The 23,785-nt window shown below is 45.9% G+C and overlaps 1 protein-coding gene and 1 pseudogene across 1 annotated transcript; both read left to right on the forward strand.

Moving 5' to 3' along the window:
* Nucleotides 1-234: 234 nt before the first annotated feature.
* On the forward strand, nt 235-6,799 carry LOC136477592 (protein SENSITIVE TO PROTON RHIZOTOXICITY 1-like). The gene is made up of 2 exons (XM_066475800.1): nt 235-1,475; nt 6,587-6,799. The coding sequence occupies exon 1, from the start codon at nt 329-331 to the stop codon at nt 1,451-1,453; it is 1,125 nt and encodes a 374-aa protein (XP_066331897.1). The 5' UTR covers nt 235-328; the 3' UTR covers nt 1,454-1,475; nt 6,587-6,799.
* A 763-nt stretch (nt 6,800-7,562) lies between these two features.
* LOC136477593 (7-deoxyloganetin glucosyltransferase-like) lies at nt 7,563-10,526 on the forward strand (annotated as a pseudogene).
* The last annotated feature ends 13,259 nt before the right edge of the window (nt 10,527-23,785 follow it).

The following is a 23,785-nucleotide window of genomic DNA, read 5'->3' on the forward strand; positions in this document are numbered from 1 at the left end:
GTTCTACAATAAAAATCAAACCGGATGGGCTCAAAAGTCAAATTTGCCAAACTGTGTGCATCCTTTTTGTACATATTTGTGACGCGACACCTTTAAAAAATGGAAGCCGAAAGTGTCTCGAGTGCCCACAGCAACCGTAAATTTCACAAGTGGAGAGGGCTTACACGCAAAAGGCAGCACGCTCAGCAGTCACAGTCAGCAGCAGCAAAGCGCGTCGTGTCGTGCCAATCCAACTTGGATACCACTCGGTAGAAACCAGGACGCCGGCAGACGCAGCAGCAGCACCATCGCGTCAAGGGCTGCTGCCACGGCCCCACCTTTGCTGACCATGCCGGGCGGCGGCGAACTCGCTGACGCCATCATGGGCGTAGGCGGCGTCGTCGGCGGAGGAGGTGGAGGAGCAACGGACGGGGACCCCCGGGCTGCCCTCCTCCGTCTGGCTGCCCTCGGGGACCGCATGGCCGCCGTCCGGGGCCGTATCTCCGCCTCCATCTCGGGCGAGGCCCGGCCCCTCTCCTACGCCGACATCCAATCCGTCTCCTCCGAGATCTCCGCCGCCGCCCAACTCGTCGTCCTCAACGCCGCCGAGCTCCTCGCTTGCTCCGTCCCCTTCCCCGCCCCACCTCCTCCCTCCGCCGCTCCTTCTCCCGCTCCCGCTCCTGTCCGAGAGATCCCCGCTGTGGCCGCCTCCGCCCCAGAGCAACAACCCCTGGAGGCCGCCAAGGGCGACGGCGGCGGCGGCGGCGGCTACGAGGTCGTGGAGCTCGACGCCGCCGAGCTGCTAGCGGAGCACGTCCACTTCTGCGAGATCTGCGGCAAGGGCTTCCGCCGCGACGCCAACCTCAGGATGCATATGCGCGCCCACGGCGACCGCTTCAAGACCCTCGACGCGCTCTCCCGCCCTGGCCACGGCCAGGGCCAGCCGCCCAAGCCGCCCGCTGGCGGCAACGTGCGCTTCTCCTGCCCCTTCGCGGGCTGCAACAGGAACCGCGCGCACCGCCGCTTCCGCCCGCTCAAGTCGGTGGTGTGCGCGCGGAACCACTTCCGCCGCAGCCACTGCCCCAAGCTCTACGCCTGCGAGCGCTGTGGAGGCAAGAAGCGCTTCGCTGTCCTGGCCGACCTTCGCAGCCACCTCCGCCACTGTGGGGAGGAGGCACAGTGGCGCTGCTCCTGCGGCACCACCTTCTCCCGCAAGGACAAGCTCTTCGGTCATCTCGCGCTCTTTGAGGGCCACACGCCAGCAATCACTAAGCCAAACAAGGATGTGGTGACAGGACCTACAGAGTCCACCATTGATGCTATGGAGGAAGGGGGATTTGAAGAAGGCAATCCTGACCGGGAGGAGGATGAGGAGGGTGGTTATGATCCAGAGTTCTTCAAGGAGTGGATGGAGGAGCTCAGAGGTGGTGCTGGTGGCTCCAATTGGCCTGGACCAGCAGCAGCCGGACAATAGCAATGTTGTGAGGGCTAATTGGGTAAGGCAGCCTTCCCGCCGTTGTTATCACTTTGATTTTTTGTATGTGAAAATTTGGTGCAACAAGCTCTGTAACGATGATAACATAGGATATGCGTGACTACTGGCAATTGCAAACTAGGAATATTTCGGTCATAGTATTTCTTGCAAAAATTTAAAATAAAGGCATCCAGCTTTGAGTTTGATTGATCCTGATAATGATTGATTCATAGATTGCATATCAAAATTCCGAGATATGACGCATATAAATATATTATGCTATGATACTATGACTATAGAGAGACTTGATTCTCTCTGCTAGATTGCAACTGGGCCTTGCAGCGCCATTCGGCAAGCCAGCCAACCTAGTTGTGAATTGTGATGTTATGAATTTGTCAATTTGATTGTCTAGTAAGTCATCCTCAAATGTGTAAGATTCAGGTAAGTTTGGTTATCTTACACTCTTTTATGGAAATTCTCTCAAGTTAGTTTCTTAGTTAGAAGGGCGGGCCTGGTGCAAGCGGTAGAGTCTTACCGCCTGTGACCGGAAGGTCCTAGGTTCGAGTCGCGGTCTCCTCGCATTGCACAGGCGAGGGTAAGGCTTGCCACTGACACCCTTCCCCAGACCCCGCACAGAGCGGGAGCTCTCTGCACTGGGTACGCCCTTTAGTTTCTTAGTTAGGATGAATATGTGAGCCTCATATTTCACAACACTAGGTAAGGAATCAAACTGGGCAATTTAACTATGAGGGAAAATTGTCTTTCTTTAGTTGGAACACTCCTCTGGTTCCTTTCCACCTGTTTTTAACTCCGGCCTTTATTGTATATACCCTGATTCATAACTATGTGGACAGGATGATTATGTGTGTAGCATTTCTGAAGAGGCTCTTGTATTAGGTTAGGCCAGGCAAGTGGTACCTTAACATGGTATTTTTACAACTATAAGTTCCCTTTTCACTGTAATGGATATCTTTTGGCCCTTTAAATGTCATATGAATAAGATGGTTGTTTCAGTCCCTTCTTTATCATCCTTTTTTGCTCTAGTTCTTGGACCACATATGCTTTGTTCATGGTTCAGGTGATAAATAGTATAATTTGCTTTCCTTATTGTGATGGAATGTAAACGACTATTGAGTCTAGGGCTATTATGAAGAGATGAAACTTTTTGTTAAACTTTTGCCTTGAAATGGCGCGAACAACATGTAGCTTGAATTCAATGAAGGGTGCACTTATAAGTGAGTTTCATTAAGTAATATTTAGTAGGTTTTGTCATGAATCTTTCTGCTGACGACTGGAGATCTTCTTTGGGTTGACTTCAGTGGACGTCTAGTTTTTCCCTTTTTGGGCAAAGGTGGTTTTCTCACCCAGCAATGCCAAGTATCGAACATCTGTTGGCTTGTTTTTGCTCTTCCACAACGTTACCACCGGGAGCATCTATGTGTTTTCCGCCGCTTTCTTCACAAGGAAGCTAGCTTTTTTGTCGCTACCATCTTTGTTCATTGGCTCTAGATGTGTTATCATCATAATGCTTGTTCCATAACTTATTCTACACCTTGCATTTCTCATTGTGGCTCAATGATGCATTACGTGATTACAGTTTTACTTTTCACCAGATCTTTACTCTGCTGTTATTGTATACCCTGATTCATACAATATCCAACTTTCTCATGTGGACAGAATCATTATGAATGTAGTGCTTCTGAAGAGGCTCATGTATTAGGTTAGGGCAGTATGGTCTTTTATGATTATGGGTCCCTTTTTCTTATACCACAATGAACTTTTTTGTCCCTTTTAAATGGAGTATGCGTTAGATCATTGTTTCAGTCCCTCATTATATTCTTCCCCCTTTTTTGGACAAGCCCTAGGACCACATTTTATTTGTGTATGGTTTCGGAGATAATTTTGTTATCCCTGTTTCGATGGAATGTAAATGACTAATGAGTTTAGGGCGTTTACTTAGAGATGAAACTTCATGTTGTTGAACTTTTGCCAAGAACTCTGACCAGTGTGAATAACATGTAGCTTGAGTTCAATGGGGTGCATTTATGAGTTTCATGAAGTCATATTTAATAGTTTTTTTTCTGGAATCTTTCTGCTGACTTACTCGGGATCTCCTTTCATTTAATTTCAGTTGTCGCCTAGTTTTTTCCTTTTTGGACAAGGTAGTTTTCTCACCTAACAATGCTAAGTATTGAGCATCTACTAGTTTGGTTTTCATCATCCGCATTGTTGGAGATCTTTTCTGAATTCACTACAGTTGTCTCAGGGGTTTTCTGTTTTTCTCGGCCAAACTTTTCTCACTCAGCAATACTCCCTCTGTCCCAAATTAAATCAACTTCTAGAGTTATCTAAGTCAAACTATTTTAACTTTGACTAACTTATTTGGTATCATACGCTTTTCTATAAAGTTGGTCAATTCTTAAGATAGATGACTTTGGGACTTAGGGTGATTCTAGGAATTGATTTATTTTGGGATGGGGTAGTGCCAAATATTGAACATCTATTGGCTGTTTTTGCTCTTCTGCAATGAATGTTACCACGTGGAGCACCTATGCTAGTATTTTGTCATATTTTGGGACGGAGGTAGTACCAAATACTGAACATCTATTGGCTTGTTTTTGCTCTTCTGCAATGAATGTTACCACCCGGAGCACCTATGCTAGTATTTTGTCGGTTTCTCTCACAAGGAAGCTAGAGTTTCGTCATTATATAATTTGTTACTTTCCTCTAGATGTGTTGTCATCATAATGGATGTTAGTATCAGTGTTTTCACCCTGTATGCCTTCATTGTCTTGACAATGGATTACATACCTACAGTTTCTCTTTTACAATGCATGCGAGAGTAATTCGCTTGCAAGGAAAGTTATTCATATAAATCTTTGTTTGGATGAATATGTGAGCCTTATATTTCACAACACTAGGTAAGGAATCAAACTGGGCAATTTAACTATGAGGGAAAATTGTCTTTCTTTAGTTGGTGCACTCCTCTGGTTCCTTTTCACCTATTTTTAACTCCGGCGTTTATTGTATGCCCTGATTCATAACTTTGTGGACAGGATGATTATGTGTGTAGCATTTCTGAAGAGGCTCTTGTATTAGGTTAGGCTAGGTAAGTGGCACCTTAACATGGTATTTTACAACTATAAATTCCTTTTTGACCGGTAATGGACATCTTTTGTCCCTTTAAATGCGATATGAATAAGATGGTTGTTTCAGTCCCTTCTTCATCGTCTTATTTTGGACCACATATGTTCATGGTTCAGGTGATAAATATTATAATTTGTCCGTATTGTGAAAGAATGTAAAAGACTAGTGAGTCTAGGACTATTATCAAGAGATGAAACTTTTTTGTTAAACTTTTGCTAAGAACTCTGACTAGCACGAACAACATGTAGCTTGAATTCAATGGTGGCTGCACTTGTAAGTGAGTTTCATAAAGTAATATTTAGTAGGTTTTATCATGAATCTTTCTGCTGACGACTGGAGATCTTCTTTGGGTTGACTTCAGTTGCTGTCTAGTTTTTTCTTTTTTTTGTGTAAAGGTGGTTTTCTCACCCAGCAATGCCAAGTATTGAACATCTGTTGGCTTGTTTTCGCTTTTCCGCAATGTTACCAAGAGGAGCATCTATGTACATCCTGTTGCTTTCTTCACAAGGAAGCTAGTGTTTTTGTTGTTACCATCTTTGTTCTTTTCCTCTAGATGTGTTATCATCATAATGCTTGTTAGCATAACTTATTGTGGACCTTGCATTCTCATTGTGGCTCGACGATGCATTACGTGATTACAGTTTTACTTTTAACTAGATTTTTACTGTGCCCGTTAATCCATTATTGCATGCCCAGATTCATACAATATCCAACTTTCTCATGTGGACAGAATCATTATGTATGTGGTGCATCTGAAGAGGTCATGTATTAGGTTATGTCAGTATGGTCTTTTATGATTATGGGTCCCTTTTTCTTATACCACAATGAATTTTTTTGCCCCTTTAAATGCAGTATGAGTTGGATCGTTGTTTCAGTCCCTTCATCATCTTCTTCCCCTATTTTTTGACAAGTCCCTGGATCACATTTGATCTGTTCATGGTTAGGTGATTATTTTGTTGTCCCTGTTTCAATGGAATGTAAATGACTAATCAGTTTAGGGTGTTTATTTAGAGATGACACTTCGTGTTGTTTAACTTTTGCCAAGAACTCTGATTGGTGTGAAACTGTGAATAACATGTAGCTTGAGTTCAATGGGGGTGCATTTATGAGTTCCATAAAGTCATATCTAATAGGTTTTATCATGGAATCTTCTGCTGACTTACTCGGGATTTCCTTTCATTTAATTTCTGTTGTCACCTAGTTTCCCCTTTTTGGACGAGGTAGTTTTCTCACCTAGCAATGCTAAGTATTGAACATCTGCTGGTTTGGTTTTCGTTCTCCCGCATTGTTGATCTTTTTTGAATTAACTTCAGTTGTCTTAGGGGTTTTCTAGTTTTTTGGACAATGTTTGTTTTCTTGTTCAGCAATACCAAATATTGAATATCTATTGGCTTGCTTTTGCTCTCCTGCAATGAAGGTTACCACCCGGTGCACCTATGCTAGTATTTTGACAGTTTCTCTCACAAGGAAGCTAAGAGTTTTGTCATTATATAATTTGTTCCTTTCCTCTAGATGTGTTGTCATCATAATGCATGTTTCTGTCAACGTTTTCACCCTGTATCCTCCATTGTGTCTCGACAATGGATTACATGCTTATAGTTTTACTCTTTTACAATGCACACGTGAGTAATTCGCTTGTGAGGAAAGTTATTCATGTAAATCTTTGTTTTCCTTCTTTTTCGAAAATAGCTGGCAGGACTTCTGTCAGGCAAATATATTTATAGAGGAGAGAAAAGTGCCAAAGTGTACAAACGAAAAAAGGCGTAACTACAACTAAGGCCTAAATGAGGATTGTTTTCCCTCATGGAAATGTAAAGGATTCATTTATGTCTCAGGAGATTGTGTGTTCGATTTACAATGGATAAGAATACGAGTTAAAATCCTTTGTGTTTGTTTAGCATATGAATGTACTAAATTCATTTTGTGGATAATTAAACACAATCATGTTTTATATATATTCTGACTATGAAACCCATTCTCCTGTAGATGGTTTGACAAGAGACATCAGCTTACATCAAGTGACCAGGAGGATCAATGAAGATTGAAGAAAGGTGATAGTAAAGAACAGAGGTGCTTCGGGAGTCTTAATTTGTAGGATTTCTCTTTACCGTTGTGTTTGTGCGTTCGTTCTAACCAGTAACTTGTATGGTATGGTGTGTATGTTGTTCAATTGCTGTTCACTGGGCCTCTCCCTTGCCATTCTCGGTCGTTTTCATGCTATCCTGTGAATTTGTGATCTATCTGTTACCCATTAATGGTAATACAGCGGAGAAATGAGTTATGCTAGTAAGCGTTCTCCTTCGTTGTGTGGTCATGGAGTTACCGTTCTGCCAGCGGAGAAAACGGTGCGCTGCCAAGGCCCTGTTTGATGCAAAGTATCTGGGGAGTTTTAGAAAAATACTATGGTTTTGTGAAATAATTTGGTTTTAGAGTGCCATGAAGTGTTTTGATGCAACAAACTTTATGGTTTTGAAATTCATAGTACTGCCAAAATTGTAGTCTTATCTTGAGTTCTATGAACTTCATGTCTCTTTTTTCTGAACCATGGTTTTGCATGTCTAGGTTTTAAAACTGCATGTCTAGGTTTTAAAACTGCAGTTTCTTCGTGTTTTACAACATTCAAACAAGGCCATGAACGTAGGTTTGACTGGTTGCTTGCACAAAGCTATACATAATAGCTTATACAAGACAATTGTATGCAATTAGCTAGTGTTTGGTTCGTACAATGGCATCTTATGTATTGTTAAGTTTATGACTGGTGGTTTAAACATAATAGCTTACACAAGTGTAACTATGGCCTTGTTTAGATGCTATCTAAATTCCAAGTTTTTTCACTCTCTCTCCGTCACATCAATTTTTAGCCGCTTGCATAGAGTATTAAATGTAGGTAAAAAAAATAACTAATTACACAGTTTAGTTGAAAATCACGAGATGAATCTTTTGAGCCTAGTTGGTCCACGATTGGACAATATTTGCCAAATAAAACGAAAATGATACTATTTATCGGGTCCAAAAAATTTGCAAAGTGAACCAGGCCTATGTATGGCATAGCCAAACTGGAGCAGAGGGTAGGTAACATTATTGAACGTTTGGAACACATCTGTCGCCTGTCGGTAGGACGGAACTGTGACAAAAATGTCAACCCGTTACCGTTAGACAGGAATCGCTGGCAGTGACAGGAATCGCTGATCAGCTACTGGTGGTGACATGATGTCCACTTATTAAAGACAAGCAGTGACATTTCTTCATCATTCAGTTCCAGTCGCACAGGAGTACAGTACTCGGCTACTTTCTTGTCTAGATCGACTATCACTCTATCAGTCGTATTGCTCCATTCCAACTCCGGTGCGATTTTGCTCCAGGCGCGCGCGAGCGGGCATGGCCATGGCGACGCCGGCGAAGCCTCACCTTGTGTTCTTCCCGTTCCCAGCTCAGGGCCACGTGACCCCGGCATTCCAGCTCGCAACGCTCCTCCACCAGTGCCACGGCTTCGACGTCACCTTCGTCCACACCGAGCACAACCGCCGGCGCCTCCTCCGCGCGCGCGGGCCGGACGCGCTGGCGGGATCCCCCGGGTTCCGCTTCGCCGCCGTCCCTGACGGCCTGCCCGCGTCAGACGAGGACGCGGCGCAGGACATGCCCGCCCTGCACTTCTCCCTCTCGGCGGCGGTCCCGCACTTCAAGAAGCTCGTGCTGTCTCAGCTCCTCCTCAGCCCCGCGGCGAGCTGCTGCTGCCTCATCTCTGACGTCGACCACATCCTGCGTGCGGCCGCGGACATCGGCCTGCCCTGCGTCAACTTCTGGACCACGAGCGCCAGCTCCTTCATGGTTTTCCAGCAGTGCCAGCAGCTCGTCGCCAAGGGCCTTGTTCCTCTCAAAGGTGAATAACCTGGCTAGTAGTACTTGCTTCATTGCTTGGACAAAGTCACAAAACTAACAGTTGCTGTACGCACGCAGATGCTGAGCAGCTGAGGAATGGATACCTGGACAGCACGGTCATCGACTGGGTGCCGGGGTTGCCCGCGTCCATGCGCCTGAGGGACTTCCCGAGCTTCATCCGCACCACGGACGCGGACGACGCGGGGCTCGCCATCACCCTGCGCACAATGGAGTGCCACCGCACCGTCCCATCCGCCGTCATATTCCACACCTTGGAGGAGATGGAGAGCCACGTCATGAGCGCCTTGTCGGCCATCCTGCCGCCTGTCTACGCCATCGGGCCGCTACCGCTGCTCCTCTCCGGCGCCGGCGGCGGTGATCCGGCGGCCATCGACGCGTCGGCGGGCTCCGGCACCAGCAGCCTTTCCAAGGAGAACCGCGCTTGCCTAGACTGGCTTGATGATAAGCGGCCCAACTCGGTGGTGTTCGCGAGCTTCGGGACCCTGGTGAAGCTGACCCACCAACAGTTGGTAGGCCCGGTTAGCACGAAGGAATCTGGACGAATCCGGACAAATTTGGGACAGTGTACACAGTGAAAACCATCCGAACGGGCTCTACGAGCTCGCGTGGGGGCTGGCCAACAGCGGCTACGAGTTCCGGTGGGTGATCAGGAGCGACCAGCAGCAGCTGCTCGTCAACGGCGGAGCCGCTGTCGCCGGAGTTCTTGGCGGAGACGGAGGGGAGAGGCTGCGTGACGAGCTGGTGCCCGCAGGAGGCGGTGCTCCGGCACGAGGCGGTCGGCGCGTTCCTGACGCACTGCGGGTGGAACTCGATGCTGGAGAGCGTCTGTGCCGAGGTGCCCATGCTGTTCTGGCCGTTCGTGGGCGACCAGCAGCCTAACAGCAGGCTCGCATGCACGGAGTGGCGCGTGGGCGTGGAGCTCGGCGAGGACCCCAGTCGGGAGGAGGTGGAGACGGCGATACGCCAGGTGATGGGAGGGGAGCGAGGGGAGGAGCTCAGGAGGTCGGCGGCGGAGTGGAAGGAGAAGGCCGCTCGCGCGGCACGACCAGGTGGCTCCTCTTGGGTAAATCTGGAGAAGTTAGCTAACGAGGTGCTTGCTCCTCTCATGTTGCACAATCATTGAATTCGTTGTGCTCATGTTCTTGTTAGGGTCTGTTTGATTGATCTGTGAGCCGTGCGTTGAGTTACGAGCCGTGAAAAAATTATTGCGAACTATGTGCTGCGGAAAAGCTGTACTATGTTTGGTTGATAAGTATAAAACATACCTCTCTTTATCTTCTTTAAAACAGACGTAAAACAGCTCTCTATTTAGTGCCCGTGTTCGTGTTCTTGTTCTTGTTCTTGTTAGGGTCTGTGAGTTGTGAGCTGTGTAATTGCGAACTATGCGCTGTAGAAAAGCTATAATATATTTGGTTGAAATAAGTATGAAACCTACCCCTCTCATCTCTGCGTGCTTCACAGCTCTTTCGTTACTCTCTTACTATGCACATCATGTGTTTGCTAAAATGCCTGTAGAAAAGATTATCCTGTACCACATTGTAATAATCAATTTTTCAAATGTTTTTGCTTACTACCTTCAACTTACCATGGCATCAACATCTATGGAAGATTGGATTTTGAGTGTTCCAAATCAATATGCATAAAGACCATTTGAACCAAAGAGTGTGCAAGTAACCTAAATTTCATCTCAATTGCAAAATAAGCAGGTCAAGTGCAAGCAGTTCTATGGAAGAAATAGCAATAAGAATATTTCTTTGTCTCTGCTAGGTATAAACCGAGGCAATCTTTAAGCTGTCAGACCATGTGCAGTGAGCAATGATCTCCACTGAAAAAAATAGGAGTGGAAGTGTTGGTTCCAGCCTTCCAGGGTATTGCTAATGCAGTTTTGCCCTTTGTCCATCTTTTCAATGTACACATTTTTGTTCAGCTTATTAAATATACTCAACGACCTCTGCATCTCTTACTGCAAACCAAAAAGTATATGATACAATTTTCAAATTTTGCTCCGATAAATCACTGTTCTGTAATCAAGCCACTATATGTTTTTTTCTACTACTATTTATGAGATCATTACATTATTTCCGTATAGGCCAGTCTCAATGGGGTTTTATCAGAGTTTCATGGGCATTAAATAGGCTGATGTGGCACCGTATTGATGAAGAGAGAGATGATAAGAGTTTCATGGGAGTAGAGAGAGTTTCACGGGGATGAAACTCTTCTGTATTATTTCTAAAATATGTATGTATTGGTAACAGGGCCATGAAATCCCCACTGAGACTGGCCTTAGACTACTACCCAGAGCATGAACTCTGAATGATTTGTTTAAAGAGTTAAATGCACCAGAGATCCATTAACTTGTGAGAAGGTTTCAGTTGGGTCCATCAACTTTCAAAGTGGTTTTTTGAGTCCATAAACTTTTAAAATGGTTCACTGCAGTACATACCTATTTATTTAACCTTAAATTCAAAGCACATTTGTAGAAAACCCCTTCCCACATGCATGCAGGTGCCTGCATGGCTCTCTACGCACGTGCCCCAGGCGGACGTCGCGCTCACCGGCGTAGGGCGGACAAGGCGGACGCGGGGTCGACGCGAGGCACGTCGCTTCGTCTCCGAGCTCCAAGCAAGATGCAGGAGCGGGGGGCGCGGGCACTGTCGGGCAAGGCGAGGCCGTGGTAGAGGCATCCTAGGGGCCAGGGCGGGGACGCGGCAAGGCCGGTGAGGCGCGGCTCTGCTCTGCTCCGGCCTTCGGGCGGCGCGCGCGCACTGCGCATAGGCAGGTACCGGCGTAGGCGGGCCGCGGGCACGAGGCACGGACAGGTCGTGTGCAACCGGTGGCCGCGGCGAGCAGCTGCTTCGGCAAATCGGCAGGCGGCCGCGGCGGGCAGCTTTGGCGGGCGCCCACGGCAGGCGGCGGGCAAGGGGCAGCCACAGCGGGCGGTGACCATGGAGCGGCCGCAACGGGCGGCTCCTGCGACCTGCAGTGCCTGCACTGCTGCTTCCCTGCTGGTGGCTGCCGTGGGGGACGCCGCCCCCGTGACGGACTGCGCGCTCGCCGTGCTCTGCAACCTCCTGGAGATCCTCCGCGCCGACAAGGGCAAGCAAGTCACGGATGACGTCTCAGGTGGGGGCGGCCACGCTGGTGTTCCTGTCGTACCTTCTCACTATGGCGCTGCTCTACTCCGTGTGCGTCTACTTCCTCGTGGGGCTCTGCTCGTCAGCGGGCGCCTTCGCGGCGTTCGTCCTGGTGGTGTGGGTGGTGGTGTTCATGCACTACGTGTCACCCTACAAGTACGCGCTGGACGTGAGGTTGGCGAGATCCTCTAGCCCCGACGGGATGGTGCCGGCGAGCAGGTTGTCCGACAGGTCGAGAGCCTACAGCGCGCGGAGACGGGACCACTGCGGCGGTATGGCACTGGCGAGCCAGTTCTTGAACAGGAACAGCTTCTCGAGCCGCGCACAGGTACCTCCATGAACCAGTGGCTTACTAGCTTCTAATCCAGTTCGTGCTCGCGGCGGCGGCAACACCCAGACGCGCGGCTGCTCGCCACCAGCAAAAAGAAGACGAACGACATGAGGGTCTCCGCTACTGCCTGTACCCAAGCGCACCACCTCACTCATCCCAAGCGCCGCCGTGCCGTGTCTGTCGGGCCGCCCTTGTTGGCCGGAGAAGAAGGCAAGAATGATGGAGCCCAAGACGGAGCGATGCTCGCTCATGATGGTGCGGCCAGCATGGTGGCCCGGCAGGACCCCGAAGACGCGTCCATGTCCAGCTCGCCATTTCCAGCCTGTAGTGTCCATCTGTCCCTCCGCCGGGAGCTCCAGCATGACGCCCTCCTTGCTGTGCAGAGCGCTGGAGGCCTTGCCGAGCTCGAGCGTGCATTGGTCCGAGATGAGTGCCAGCTGTAGAGCAGCTTGTTGTCCTGGCGTCTCTTGAGGCTGCGGCCCTCGAAGTGTCCAGCCAGAGTCCACGAGGCGGCGCCGCAGGTGGTGCGGCACGCGAAGTCGAGACATATGACGATGACGGCATAGACGCAGCCGACCATGCACGTGATGCACCCTCCATCTTACCGAGTTCCCAGGTGGGCCACTGCATCATCTTGGCTGGCATGGGGACGAGGTCGGCGCAGCACGAGATGAGCTCGAAGCAGTGAAACGGGCCCATGGTGGAACGCTGAAAGCTCTAGTTTGGTTTTGGTTAATTGATGAAACCCAAAGTGCTAACCTAGTTTATCAAGATGATTATGAGATAGGTAGCACTACTCCAAGTGATGAAGCAATGGCGAAGATCATGACAATGGTGATGGCATGGTGATGGTCAAATGCTTAAACTTGGAAAAGAAGAAAGAGAAAAACAAAAGGCTCAAGGCAAAGGTATAAAATGTAGGAGCTATTTTGTTTTGGTGATCAAGACACTTAGCGAGTGTGATCACATTTAGGATTGATAGCCGTACTATTAAGAGGGGTGAAACTCGTATCGGAATGCGGTTATCAAAGTGCCACTAGATGCTCTAACTCATTGCTTATGCATTTAGGATCTAGTGGAGTGCTAACACCCTTGAAAATGTTTGTGAAAATACGCTAACACATGTGCACAAGGTGATACACTTGGTGGTTGGCACATTTGATCAAGGGTGGTGAAGTTTAGGTGCAAGGGTAAGAAACTCTACCGGCGGAGTGTCAGCCCGTAGAGTGCGGACAGTCCGACGGTGCCACCGGTGCCCTAGATAGAAAAGTTGGAGGTCACTGCAAGTGACCGGACGCTGGCCTCGGTTGGACCGGTGCGTCCAGTCAGTGGCAGCAGAGGGTGCCTGCGTTGGTCTATTAACTGGACGCTGGGTCACTCAGCGACCGGACGCTGATAGGCTGCGTCTGGTCAAACTGAAGGGTCTACATAGTACCTAGGGTATTGCACCGGACGCTGGTCTATGTCCGGTCAAGGTGGACCGGACACATCCGGTCGAAGAAATACGCCTCGGGGAGCTTACTGGAAACGACCGGACGCTGGTGCTTCAGCGTCTGGTCAGTTTTGCCGGAGCGTCCGGTCAGCTTCGTAGCCGTTGAAATATGACGAACAGCGTTTGAAGCTAGTGACGCGTGGCGTCCATCGGGCGACCGGACGCTGAGGGCCAGCGTCCGGTCAAGTCTGACCGGAGCGTCCGATCACCCCGCAGTGTGCCCAGTGAAGGGGTACAACGGCTCTATTTCGTGGGGGCTTCTATTTAAGCCCCATGGCCGGCTCAAGCTCACTCTCTTGCACATTTTTCATTGACATAGCAACCTTGTGAGCTTAGCCAAAGTCCTCCCACTCATCTCCATCATTGATTCATCATCTTTGTGAGATTGGGAGAGAATCCAAGTGCATTGCTTGAGTGATTGCATCTAGAGGCACTTGGTATTCGTGTTGCGCTGTGGATTTCGCTTGTTACTCTTGGTGGTTGCCACCACCTAGACAGTTGGAGCAGCGGTGGAGGATTAACACGAGTTGGTGATTGTTCGTGGCCATCTTCGGTAATTGTGAGGGGAGTTGTACCTTCCCCGGTAGAGCGCCGAAAGGTAACTCTAGTAAATTACTCATGTCATTGAGTTACCTCACTTGTGGGTTGGTTCTTGCGGTGTCCTATCGTGTGGACGAGGTTTGTGAAACACCTCTTAGCCGCCGAACCACCAAGTGTTGGTCGACACAATGGGGACGTAGCGTGTTAGCAAGCACGTGAACCTCGGGAGAAAATCGATTGTCTCTTGTCTTTGGCATTCTCCCGATGATTGGCTATATATTCATCTTGTGATTGGTTCATCCCCTACACGTCGGTATAATCACCCTACTCACTTATTTACATTCTTGCAAACTAGTTGACACAAACTCTTTAGTGTAATTAGAATTGAGAGCTTGCTTTATTATTTACATTCATCTAGTTGAGCTCTTTAGAGTAGCAAGGTTGAGAGCTCTTAGTGAGTAATTACATAGCAAGTTTGTGTGCCTAAGTAATCATTGCAACTAGAATTATTGGATAGGTGGCTTGCAACCCTTGTAGAGCTAGAGCAAGTTTGCATTACGCTATTTGTCATACTAATCAAATTACTCTAGTTGATTTGTAGATTTTTAAATAGGCTATTCACCCCCCCTCTAGCCATATTAGGACCTTTCAAGTGGTATCGGAGCTGTGGTCATCATTTGATTGAAGGCTTAACAACCTCGGTGTCAAATTATGGCTCAAGTTGTGTTCAACCATGTGGGGGGCAAACCACCTTTCTTTGATGGCACAAGCTATGACTATTGGAAGAGAAAGATGAAAATATATCTTGGTTCAATCAATGATCAAGTATGGGAAGTGACCAAAAATGATTATGCTATCATTGATCCCGACAATCCCACCAACCAAGATAGAACCAACAAGCAATGCAATACAATGGCTCTCAACACCATATACAATGCCATTGATTCCAAGATGTTTGAGCAAATCAAGGATTGTGAGAGAGCTAATGAGGTGTGGACAAGATTGGAGGAAACTTATGAGGGCACACCGGAGGTGAAGAGTGCCAAGTTGTATATTCTCAAGGACAAGTTGACAAGCTTCAAAATGAAAGATGATGAGAGCATTTCGGAGATGTTCCATCGATTACAAGTAATTGTCAATGACTTGAAGGCTTTGGGAGAAAGGATCAAGAATGATGATGTCTCTCACCGGTTCTTGATGTGCCTACCTCCAAGATTTGAGATGTTAAGATTGCTCATCATAAGAGGAGGATTGAAGATCATTACCCCCAACCAAGTACTAGGTGATGTCATGACACAAGAGACATACCGTGTGGAAAGGGAGGGGGATGACAAGGATGACACGAAGGAAGAAGAAGACAAGAAGAAGAAAAGCATAGCATTTAAGGCTAGCTCATCATCATCAAAGAACAAGTGCAAGTCCAAGAACCCAAGCAAGTTTGGGTACCTAAAAGAAATTGATCTTCTTTTGTAGGTTAGTTATAAAGCCGGAGGAAAACATTGGGTGCTTGATAGTGGGTGCACACAACACATGACCGGTGATTCAAGAATATTCAATTCAATCAATGAAAGCAAGAGCAATGGGATTGATAGTATCACATTTGGTGACAATGGCAAAGGCAAGGTCAAAGGGCTTGGTAAGATTGCAATATCCAATGATTTGAGCATTTTCAATGTGCTACTAGTAGAGAGCTTGAACTTCAACCTATTGTCGGTAGCTCAATTGTGTGATCTTGGTTTCAAGTGCATATTTGGTGTGGATGATGTAGAGATCATAAGTGTAGATGGCTCTAACTTGATATTCAAAGGATTTAGATATGAGAATCTATACTTAGTTAATTTTAATGCTAGAGAAGCTCAATTGTCAACATGTTTGATCACTAAGTCTAGCATGGGTTGGTTATGGCATAGAAGGCTTGGTCATGTTGGAAAGAAACAATTGAATAAGTTGATTAAGCATGACTTAGTTAGAGGTTTGAAAGATGTCACATTTAAGAAGGATAAGCTATGTAGTGCATGTCAAGCCGGAAAACAAGTTGGTAACACACATACTAAGAAGAGCATGATGAGCACATCTAAGGCATTTGAGTTGATGCATATGGACTTGTTTGGACCAACCACATACACTAGCATTGGTGGAAACAAATATGGATTTGTGATTGTGGATGATTTCACTAGATACACATGGGTGTTCTTTCTTGGTGACAAGAGTGATATGTTTACAATATTCAAATCATTTGTCAAGGACATTCACAATGAGTTTGAAACAACCATCAAGAAAGTTAAAAGTGACAATGGTAGTGAATTCAAGAACACTAGAATTAATGAGTTGTGTGATGAATTTAGAATTAGACATCAATTCTCGATCAAATACACTCCTCAATCAAATGGCTTAGTTGAAAGGAAGAATAGAACTTTGATTGACATGGCAAGATCAATGTTGAGTGAGTACAATGTGAGTCATTCATTTTGGGCCGAAGCAATCAACATGGCTTGCTACTATAGCAACCGACTCTATTATCACCCCATGATGGAAAAGATACCTTATGAGCTATTGAATGGAAGAAAGCCCAACATAGCATACTTCCGGGTTTTTGGTTGTAAATGCTATATATTGAAGAAAGGCACTAGATTAAGTAAGTTTGAAAAGAAATGTGATGAAGGTTTCTTGATTGGTTACTCCACTACTAGCAAGGCTTATAGAGTTTGGAATTTGGCTAGTGGTACTCTTGAGGAGGTTCATGATGTAGAATTTGATGAAACAAATGGTTCCCAAGAGGAAGATGAGAACCTAGATGATGTAAAAGGCACTCAATTGGTCAATGCAATGAAGAACATGGACATTGGTGAGTTAAGACCTAGAGAGGTGATTGATATTGAAGATGACAAGAATCAATTGCTCTCTAACTCAAAAGTGCAAGCTAGTGGTTCTCATGATCAAATCCAAGCAAGCACTAGTAATGGTAATGTGCAAGATCAACAAATGGCTAGTTCATCATCTCAACCAAGTGATCAATCAAATGCTAGCAATCAAGTGCAAGTGCTTCAACCAACCAATGTTGCAAGAAATCATCCATTGGACACTATCATTGGTGATATTTCAAGAGGTGTGCAAACAAGATCAAGATTGGCCTTATTTTGTGAGCATTTCTCATTTGTGTCATCCATTGAACCTAAGAAGATAGATGAAGCTTTGAGGGATGTTGATTGGATAAATGCTATGCATGAAGAGCTAAACAACTTCACAAGAAACCAAGTATGGGATTTAGTTGAGAGGCCTAAGGATCATAATGTGATTGGAACTAAGTAGGTCTTTCGGAACAAGCAAGATCAAGATGGGATAGTAATAAGGAACAAAGCAAGATTAGTGGCTAAAGGTTACACTCAAGTTGAAGGTCTTGACTTTGGAGAAACATATGCCCCGGTTGTAAGATTGGAAGCAATTAGGATCTTGCTAGCTTATGCTTGTGTCCATAACATCAAGTTGTATCAAATGGATGTGAAAAGTGCATTTCTAAATGGGTACATCAATGAGCTTGTGTATGTTGAGCAACCTTCCGGTTTTGAAGATGAGAAGAAACCCAACCATGTCTACAAGTTGAGAAAGGCTTTATATGGATTGAAACAAGCACCTAGAGCATGGTATGAGAGATTGAGGTATTTCCTACTCTCTAAGGGATTCAAGATGGGAAAGGTTGACACCACTCTCTTCACCAAGAAGGTTGGAAGTGACTTGTTTGTAATGCAAATTTATGTTGATGATATCATCTCTGGATCAACAAATCAAGAATTTTGTGAGGAATTTGGCAAGATGATGGCAAGTGAGTTTGAGATGTCTATAATTGGAGAACTTAGTTACTTCCTTGGTCTTCAAATCAAGCAAATGAAGAATGGCACATTTGTGAGTCAAGGCAAGTATATCAAGGACATGCTCAAGAAGTTTGAAATTGATGAGAGTAAATCTATTAGTACACCAATGGGGACAAGTGGAAGCTTGGATAGTGATGCTAGTGGCAACATGGTGGATCAAAAGATATATCGGTCTATGATTGGAAGTCTACTCTATGTAACCGCATCAAGGCCAGATGTGATGTTTAGTGTATGCATGTGTGCTAGATTTCAAGCCTTACCAAGAGAAAGTCATTTGAAGGCAATTAAGAGAATATTGAGGTACTTGAAGCATACACAACATGTTGGATTATGGTATCCCAAAGGAGCAAGATTTGAGTTGATTGGATATTCGGACTCTGATTATATGGGATGCAAAGTTGAGAGAAAGAGCACATCGGGCACATGTCAACTATTGGGAAGATCACTTGTATCTTGGTCATCAAAGAAGCAAAATAGTGTAGCACTTTCAACCATCGAAGCGAAGTACATTTCGGCCGGTAGTTGTTGTGCTCAATTACTTTGGATGAAGGCTACTTTGAGTGACTTTGGAATCAAGTTCAAGCAAATGCCATTGCTATGTGACAATGAAAGTGCCGTAAAGCTCACCAACAACACAGTTCAACACTCAAGAACAAAGCATATAGATGTCCGTCATCACTTCATAAGAGATCACCAACAAAAAGGGGACATTTGCATAGAGAGTATGGGCACCAAAGATCAACTTGCCGACATATTCACCAAGCCACTTGATGAGAAGAGGTTTTGCAAGCTAAGGAATGAATTGAACATACTTGACTTCTCCAATATGTGTTGATGCACCCCCATTATATGACATGCCTCTCCTTCGAGCCAAGCAAGGTAAAGTTGATTGACATGTCATCCACCCATTGCTAAGGACATGATTAGTGCATCTAGACATATTTCACATTTGGATAGACTCATTCATGAAAATCAAATAAATTTGATGCTTGTATGGTACCACTATTGCTTGAATGATTGAAATGATCTATTGGTAGTATATGACATATTTGTGGGCTTGTAAACCTAGTGTTTGATTTAGAAAATGAGCTATAAGTGTTTAACTCAACATGGTACAAGATAACCCTTATTTGGAGGTGTGAAGAAGCTTGTCCTTTGATCAAACTGAGTTAAATATCTTTTGTAAGTAATCTAGATTGAACCAAATTGGAAACATGATCTGCATTTCACATGATTTCACCCCAATCTATCTATAATTTGAACCTATCTCTACTTCAAGCCTTTGTGGTCATAGATGACAAAGGGGGAGAGAAAACAAAGATATGAGTGATAGGGGAGTATTTGACATAGGGGGAGAGATATGATAAAAGAAAGGGATCAATTAAAATTTTGAGCATACAAATAGGGGGAGCAAGCTCATAAACTTGTATGGAAGAAAACAAAGATATGAGTGACAGGGGAGTATTTGACATAGGGGGAGAGATATGATAAAAGAAAGGGATCAATTAAAATTTTGAGCATAAAAATAGGGGGAGCAAGCTCATAAACTTGTATGGTGCATTTGAATGAGCATTACATATGTTTGCTTGCATGGCATAAGTTTTAATTTCAAATATCCATGTTTGTGTGGTGTATGCTAGTTGTAGGTTTGAATATTGAAATGAAAAACTAGCATGCATAGGCTAAGTAACTAGACTTATGTTCTTACTATGGAAACTAGACCCTTGCATGTAATGTTGATCTCACGGGGTATTCTAGTTTTTGTATATGTCTAGTTACTAATGGTGCTAAGGATGGTATAATGGTGCACTCCGATTGGTATCACGCTTCAAAGGTCCATCTCTTATACCTTAGCATCATTTGGTAGAAATTGACTCCTATATTTCCTATCTAATCATATGTGCAAAGCTTCAATCCAAACTCTTAGCACATATGTAGGGGGGGCAATTGCTATCATAAGGAGTTCATGAAACTTGCCCATATCCTTTACACATGGTAAATATGCTTGGGCAAGCAACATAGATTCAAATGAACTTTAATTCATATCTTTGTATAAGGGTTGTCATCAATTACCAAAAAGAGGGAGATTGAAAGCTCTAGTTTGGTTTTGGTTAATTGATGAAACCCTAAGTGCTAACCTAGTTTATCAAGATGATTATGAGACAGGTAGCACTGCTCCAAGTGATGAAGCAATGGCGAAGATCATGACAATGGTGATGGCATGGTGATGGTCAAATGCTTAAACTTGGAAAAGAAGAAAGAGAAAAACAAAAGGCTCAAGGCAAAGGTATAAAATATATGAGCCATTTTGTTTTGGTGATCAAGACACTTAGCGAGTGTGATCACATTTAGGATTGATAGCCGTACTATTAAGAGGGGTGAAACTCGTATTGGAATGTTGTTATCAAAGTGCCACTAGATGCTCTAACTCATTGCTTATGCATTTAGGATCTAGTGGAGTGCTAACACCCTTGAAAATGTTTGTGAAAATACGCTAACACATGTGCACAAGGTGATACACTTGGTGGTTGGCACATTTGATCAAGGGTGGTGAAGTTTAGGTGCAAGGGTAAGAAACTCCACTGGCGGAGTGTCTGCCCGTAGAGTGCGGACAGTCCGACGGTGCCACCGGTGCCCTAGATAGAAAAGTTGGAGGTCACTGCAAGTGACCGGACACTGGCCTCGGTTGGACCGGTGCGTTCGGTCAATGGCAGCAGAGGGTGCCTGCGTCGGTCTATTGACCGGACGCTGGGTCACTCAGCGACTGGACGCTGATAGGCTGCGTCCGATCAAACTGACGGGTCTACACAGTACCTAGGGTATTGCAATAGACGCTGGTCTGTGTCCGGTCAAGGTGGACCGAACGCGTCCGGTCGAAGAAATACGCCTCGGGGAGCTTACTGGAAACAACCGGACGCTGGTGCTTCAGCGTCCGGTCAGTTTTGCCAGAGCGTCCGGTCAGCTTCGTAGCCGTTGAAATCTGACGAACAGCGTTTGAAGCTAGTGACGCGTGGCGTCCATCGGGTGACCGGACACTGAGGGCCAGTGTCTGGTCAAGTCTGACCGGAGCGTCCGGTCACCCCGCAGTGTGCCCAGTGAAGGGGTACAACGGCTCTATTTCGTGGGGGCTTCTATTTAAGCCCCATAGCCAACTCAAGCTCACTCTCTTGCACATTTTTCATTGACATAGCAACCTTGTGAGCTTAACCAAAGTCCTCCCACTCATCTCCATCATTGATTCATCATCTTTGTGAGATTGGGAGATAATCCAAGTGCATTGCTTGAGTGATTATGTCTAGAGGCACTTGGTATTCGTGTTGCGCTGTGGATTTTGCTTGTTACTCTTGGTGGTTACTACCACCTAGACGGTTGGAGCAGCGGTGGAGGATTGGCACGAGTTGGTGATTGTTCGTGGCCATCTCCGGTGATTGTGAGGGGAGTTGTACCTTTCCCGGCGGAGCGCCGAAAGGTAACTCTAGTAAATTGCTCGTGTCATTGAGTTACCTCACTTGTGGGTCGGTTCTTGCGGTGTCCTATCGTGTGGACGAGGTTTGTGAAACACGTCTTAGCCGCCGAACCACCAAGTGTTGGTCGACACAACGGGGATGTAGCGTGTTGGCAAGCACGTGAACCTCGGGAGAAAATCGATTGTCTCTTGTCTTTGGCATTCTCCCGGTGATTGGCTATATATTCATCTTGTGATTGGTTCATCCCCTATACGTCGGTATAATCACCCTACTCACTTATTTACATTCTTGCAAATTAGTTGACACAAGCTCTTTAGTGTAATTAGAATTGAGAGCTTGCTTTATTATTTACATTCATCTAGTTGAGCTCTTTAGAGTAGCAAGGTTGAGAGCTCTTAGTGAGTAATTACATAGCAAGTTTGTGTGCCTAAGTAATCATTGTAACTAGAATTGTTGGATAGGTGGCTTGCAACCCTTGTAGAGTTAGAGCAAGTTTGTATTACGCTATTTGTCATACTAATCAAATTGCTCTAGTTGATTTGTAGATTTTTAAATAGGCTATTCACCCTCCCCTCTAGCCATATTAGGACCTTTCAAACGCTCGGAGTCAGCGTCAAGGAGCAGCTCGGCGTGGAAGTGGGCCAGCTCGATGGAATCCCGCACGTACTCGACGGCGTGCTGGGTTGCCTGGTGCGCGGACCGTTTGCGTCCTGCAGTGGCGGCGGGGTCATCGAGGACGGAGGTGGCGTGGGCATGCACGGGTCCATGCCCCCGTAGCAGGAATGGCAAGGAGGCCTCCCCGTGGCAGGCGAGGACGTCCTTCATGATGCGTGCGAATGCGTCCGCGGGGACGGCGCTCGCGTCATTAGTGATGGAGTGGTAGAAGCCTGGCTCTCTCCCGTTGGCAAAGACGACGACGGGGCGTCGACGGGGATGAGCGCAACATCGTCCTGCTGCTGGGGTGGTGCACCGACGGCGAGCACCTCCATGGCATCGAGGCGGGTCGGCGCGGGGAGACGCGCGAGCCAGGCATGGAGCGGTCGCGGCCGGACCTCCACGGCGCGGGCGGCTTCGGCCAGTGGGCACTACGGCCGCGCACTGGCGCGTCACGGCGAGGAGGAAGAGCGGCGGCTGGAGGAGGGCACTGGGAAGCGAGCTGCCGGTTGGGCCCGCATGGCCACAGCAGCGGCTCGCCAGCGCGCCCGCAGCAGCGACGGCGGGCGCCACGGAGCCGTCCGCGTACGTGACATGGTGCGGGAAGGGGTTTTCTACAAATGTGCTTTGAATTTAAGGTTAAATAAATAGGTATGGACTGCAGTGAACCATTTTAAAAGTTTATGGACCCAAAAAACCACTTTGGAAGTTGATTGACTCAACTGAAACCTCCTCACAAGTTAATGGATCTCTGGTGCATTTAACTCTTATTTAAACAATAAACTTCTGCTTGTACAGAGAAAGTAAACTATGAATCTAAAGACCATGCTTTCTTCAGTCATTAACACTCTGTGTCGAGGTATGCAGATATGTAATTGGGATCTTATTCTTATATATGCCTTGTTGAAAGAAAGCATAAGTTTTCCTACTGACAAACAAAATGCGTCTTCAATCAATGTTGTTAGCTTCAACTCCAAGCCGTCCATCATCAAGAAATTACATAAAAAGGGGTATAAAGTTACCTTGCAATGAACTTCCCTACATCTTGCATTTCACAACAAGACTGATATATCTATTCCTTTTATTTTATTTTTTGCTTATACTAATTCATATGGATTTTGAAGCGGCAAAAAAGTGCTCTTGCTGGACAACCCCACCATGCTCCCCTCGCTCAAAGCCTGTCCCGCAAAAGCACCCTCTTTGCCGGTGAATTCCAACAACGAGGCCAGGTTAAGGTCCTTTATCACATATATCAAGGTAATAACATATTTCCTTCTCAGCAGTACAAATAGGGCAACATTAAGAGAAGCTTGCTTAAATTTGTTATCTCTATATAAGAAAAAAAAATGTGCACCAAGACCTACCAAAATTTAACCAATTGGAACTCATTTCATATTTATTTGAAACCTTCCAATATGCTAAACTAACAATTTGAAAAAAAAAATAAGTAAAAATAAAAATAGTATCTCTGGCTGCAGTTCGTGTATCATGCTTATCCTATTCTCCAATCTCCATGGTAACGAAACTTAATATAGGGATACAAACCCAAAAGAGCACGTTATGATTTTTCCCGTTTTACACAATCTTGCAGCGACTATTCAACGGACTAGAACATCGAAACAAAAGACAGAATTGGAAGAGAAGAATTCTGTAGCCATTGCATGCTGCAGTCATAATAGGAGTTCTAGCAACTTCTTTGTGTATGTCCTTGTGATACCCCGTGGTGTCTATCGTGTATATGCTGCAACATGTACAAAATCAGATTCATGAGATGTTGACACGTCTGCTTTGGTTATCA

This window comes from Miscanthus floridulus, chromosome 8 (assembly GCF_019320115.1).
Source record: "Miscanthus floridulus cultivar M001 chromosome 8, ASM1932011v1, whole genome shotgun sequence".
Lineage (NCBI taxonomy): Eukaryota > Viridiplantae > Streptophyta > Magnoliopsida > Poales > Poaceae > Miscanthus > Miscanthus floridulus.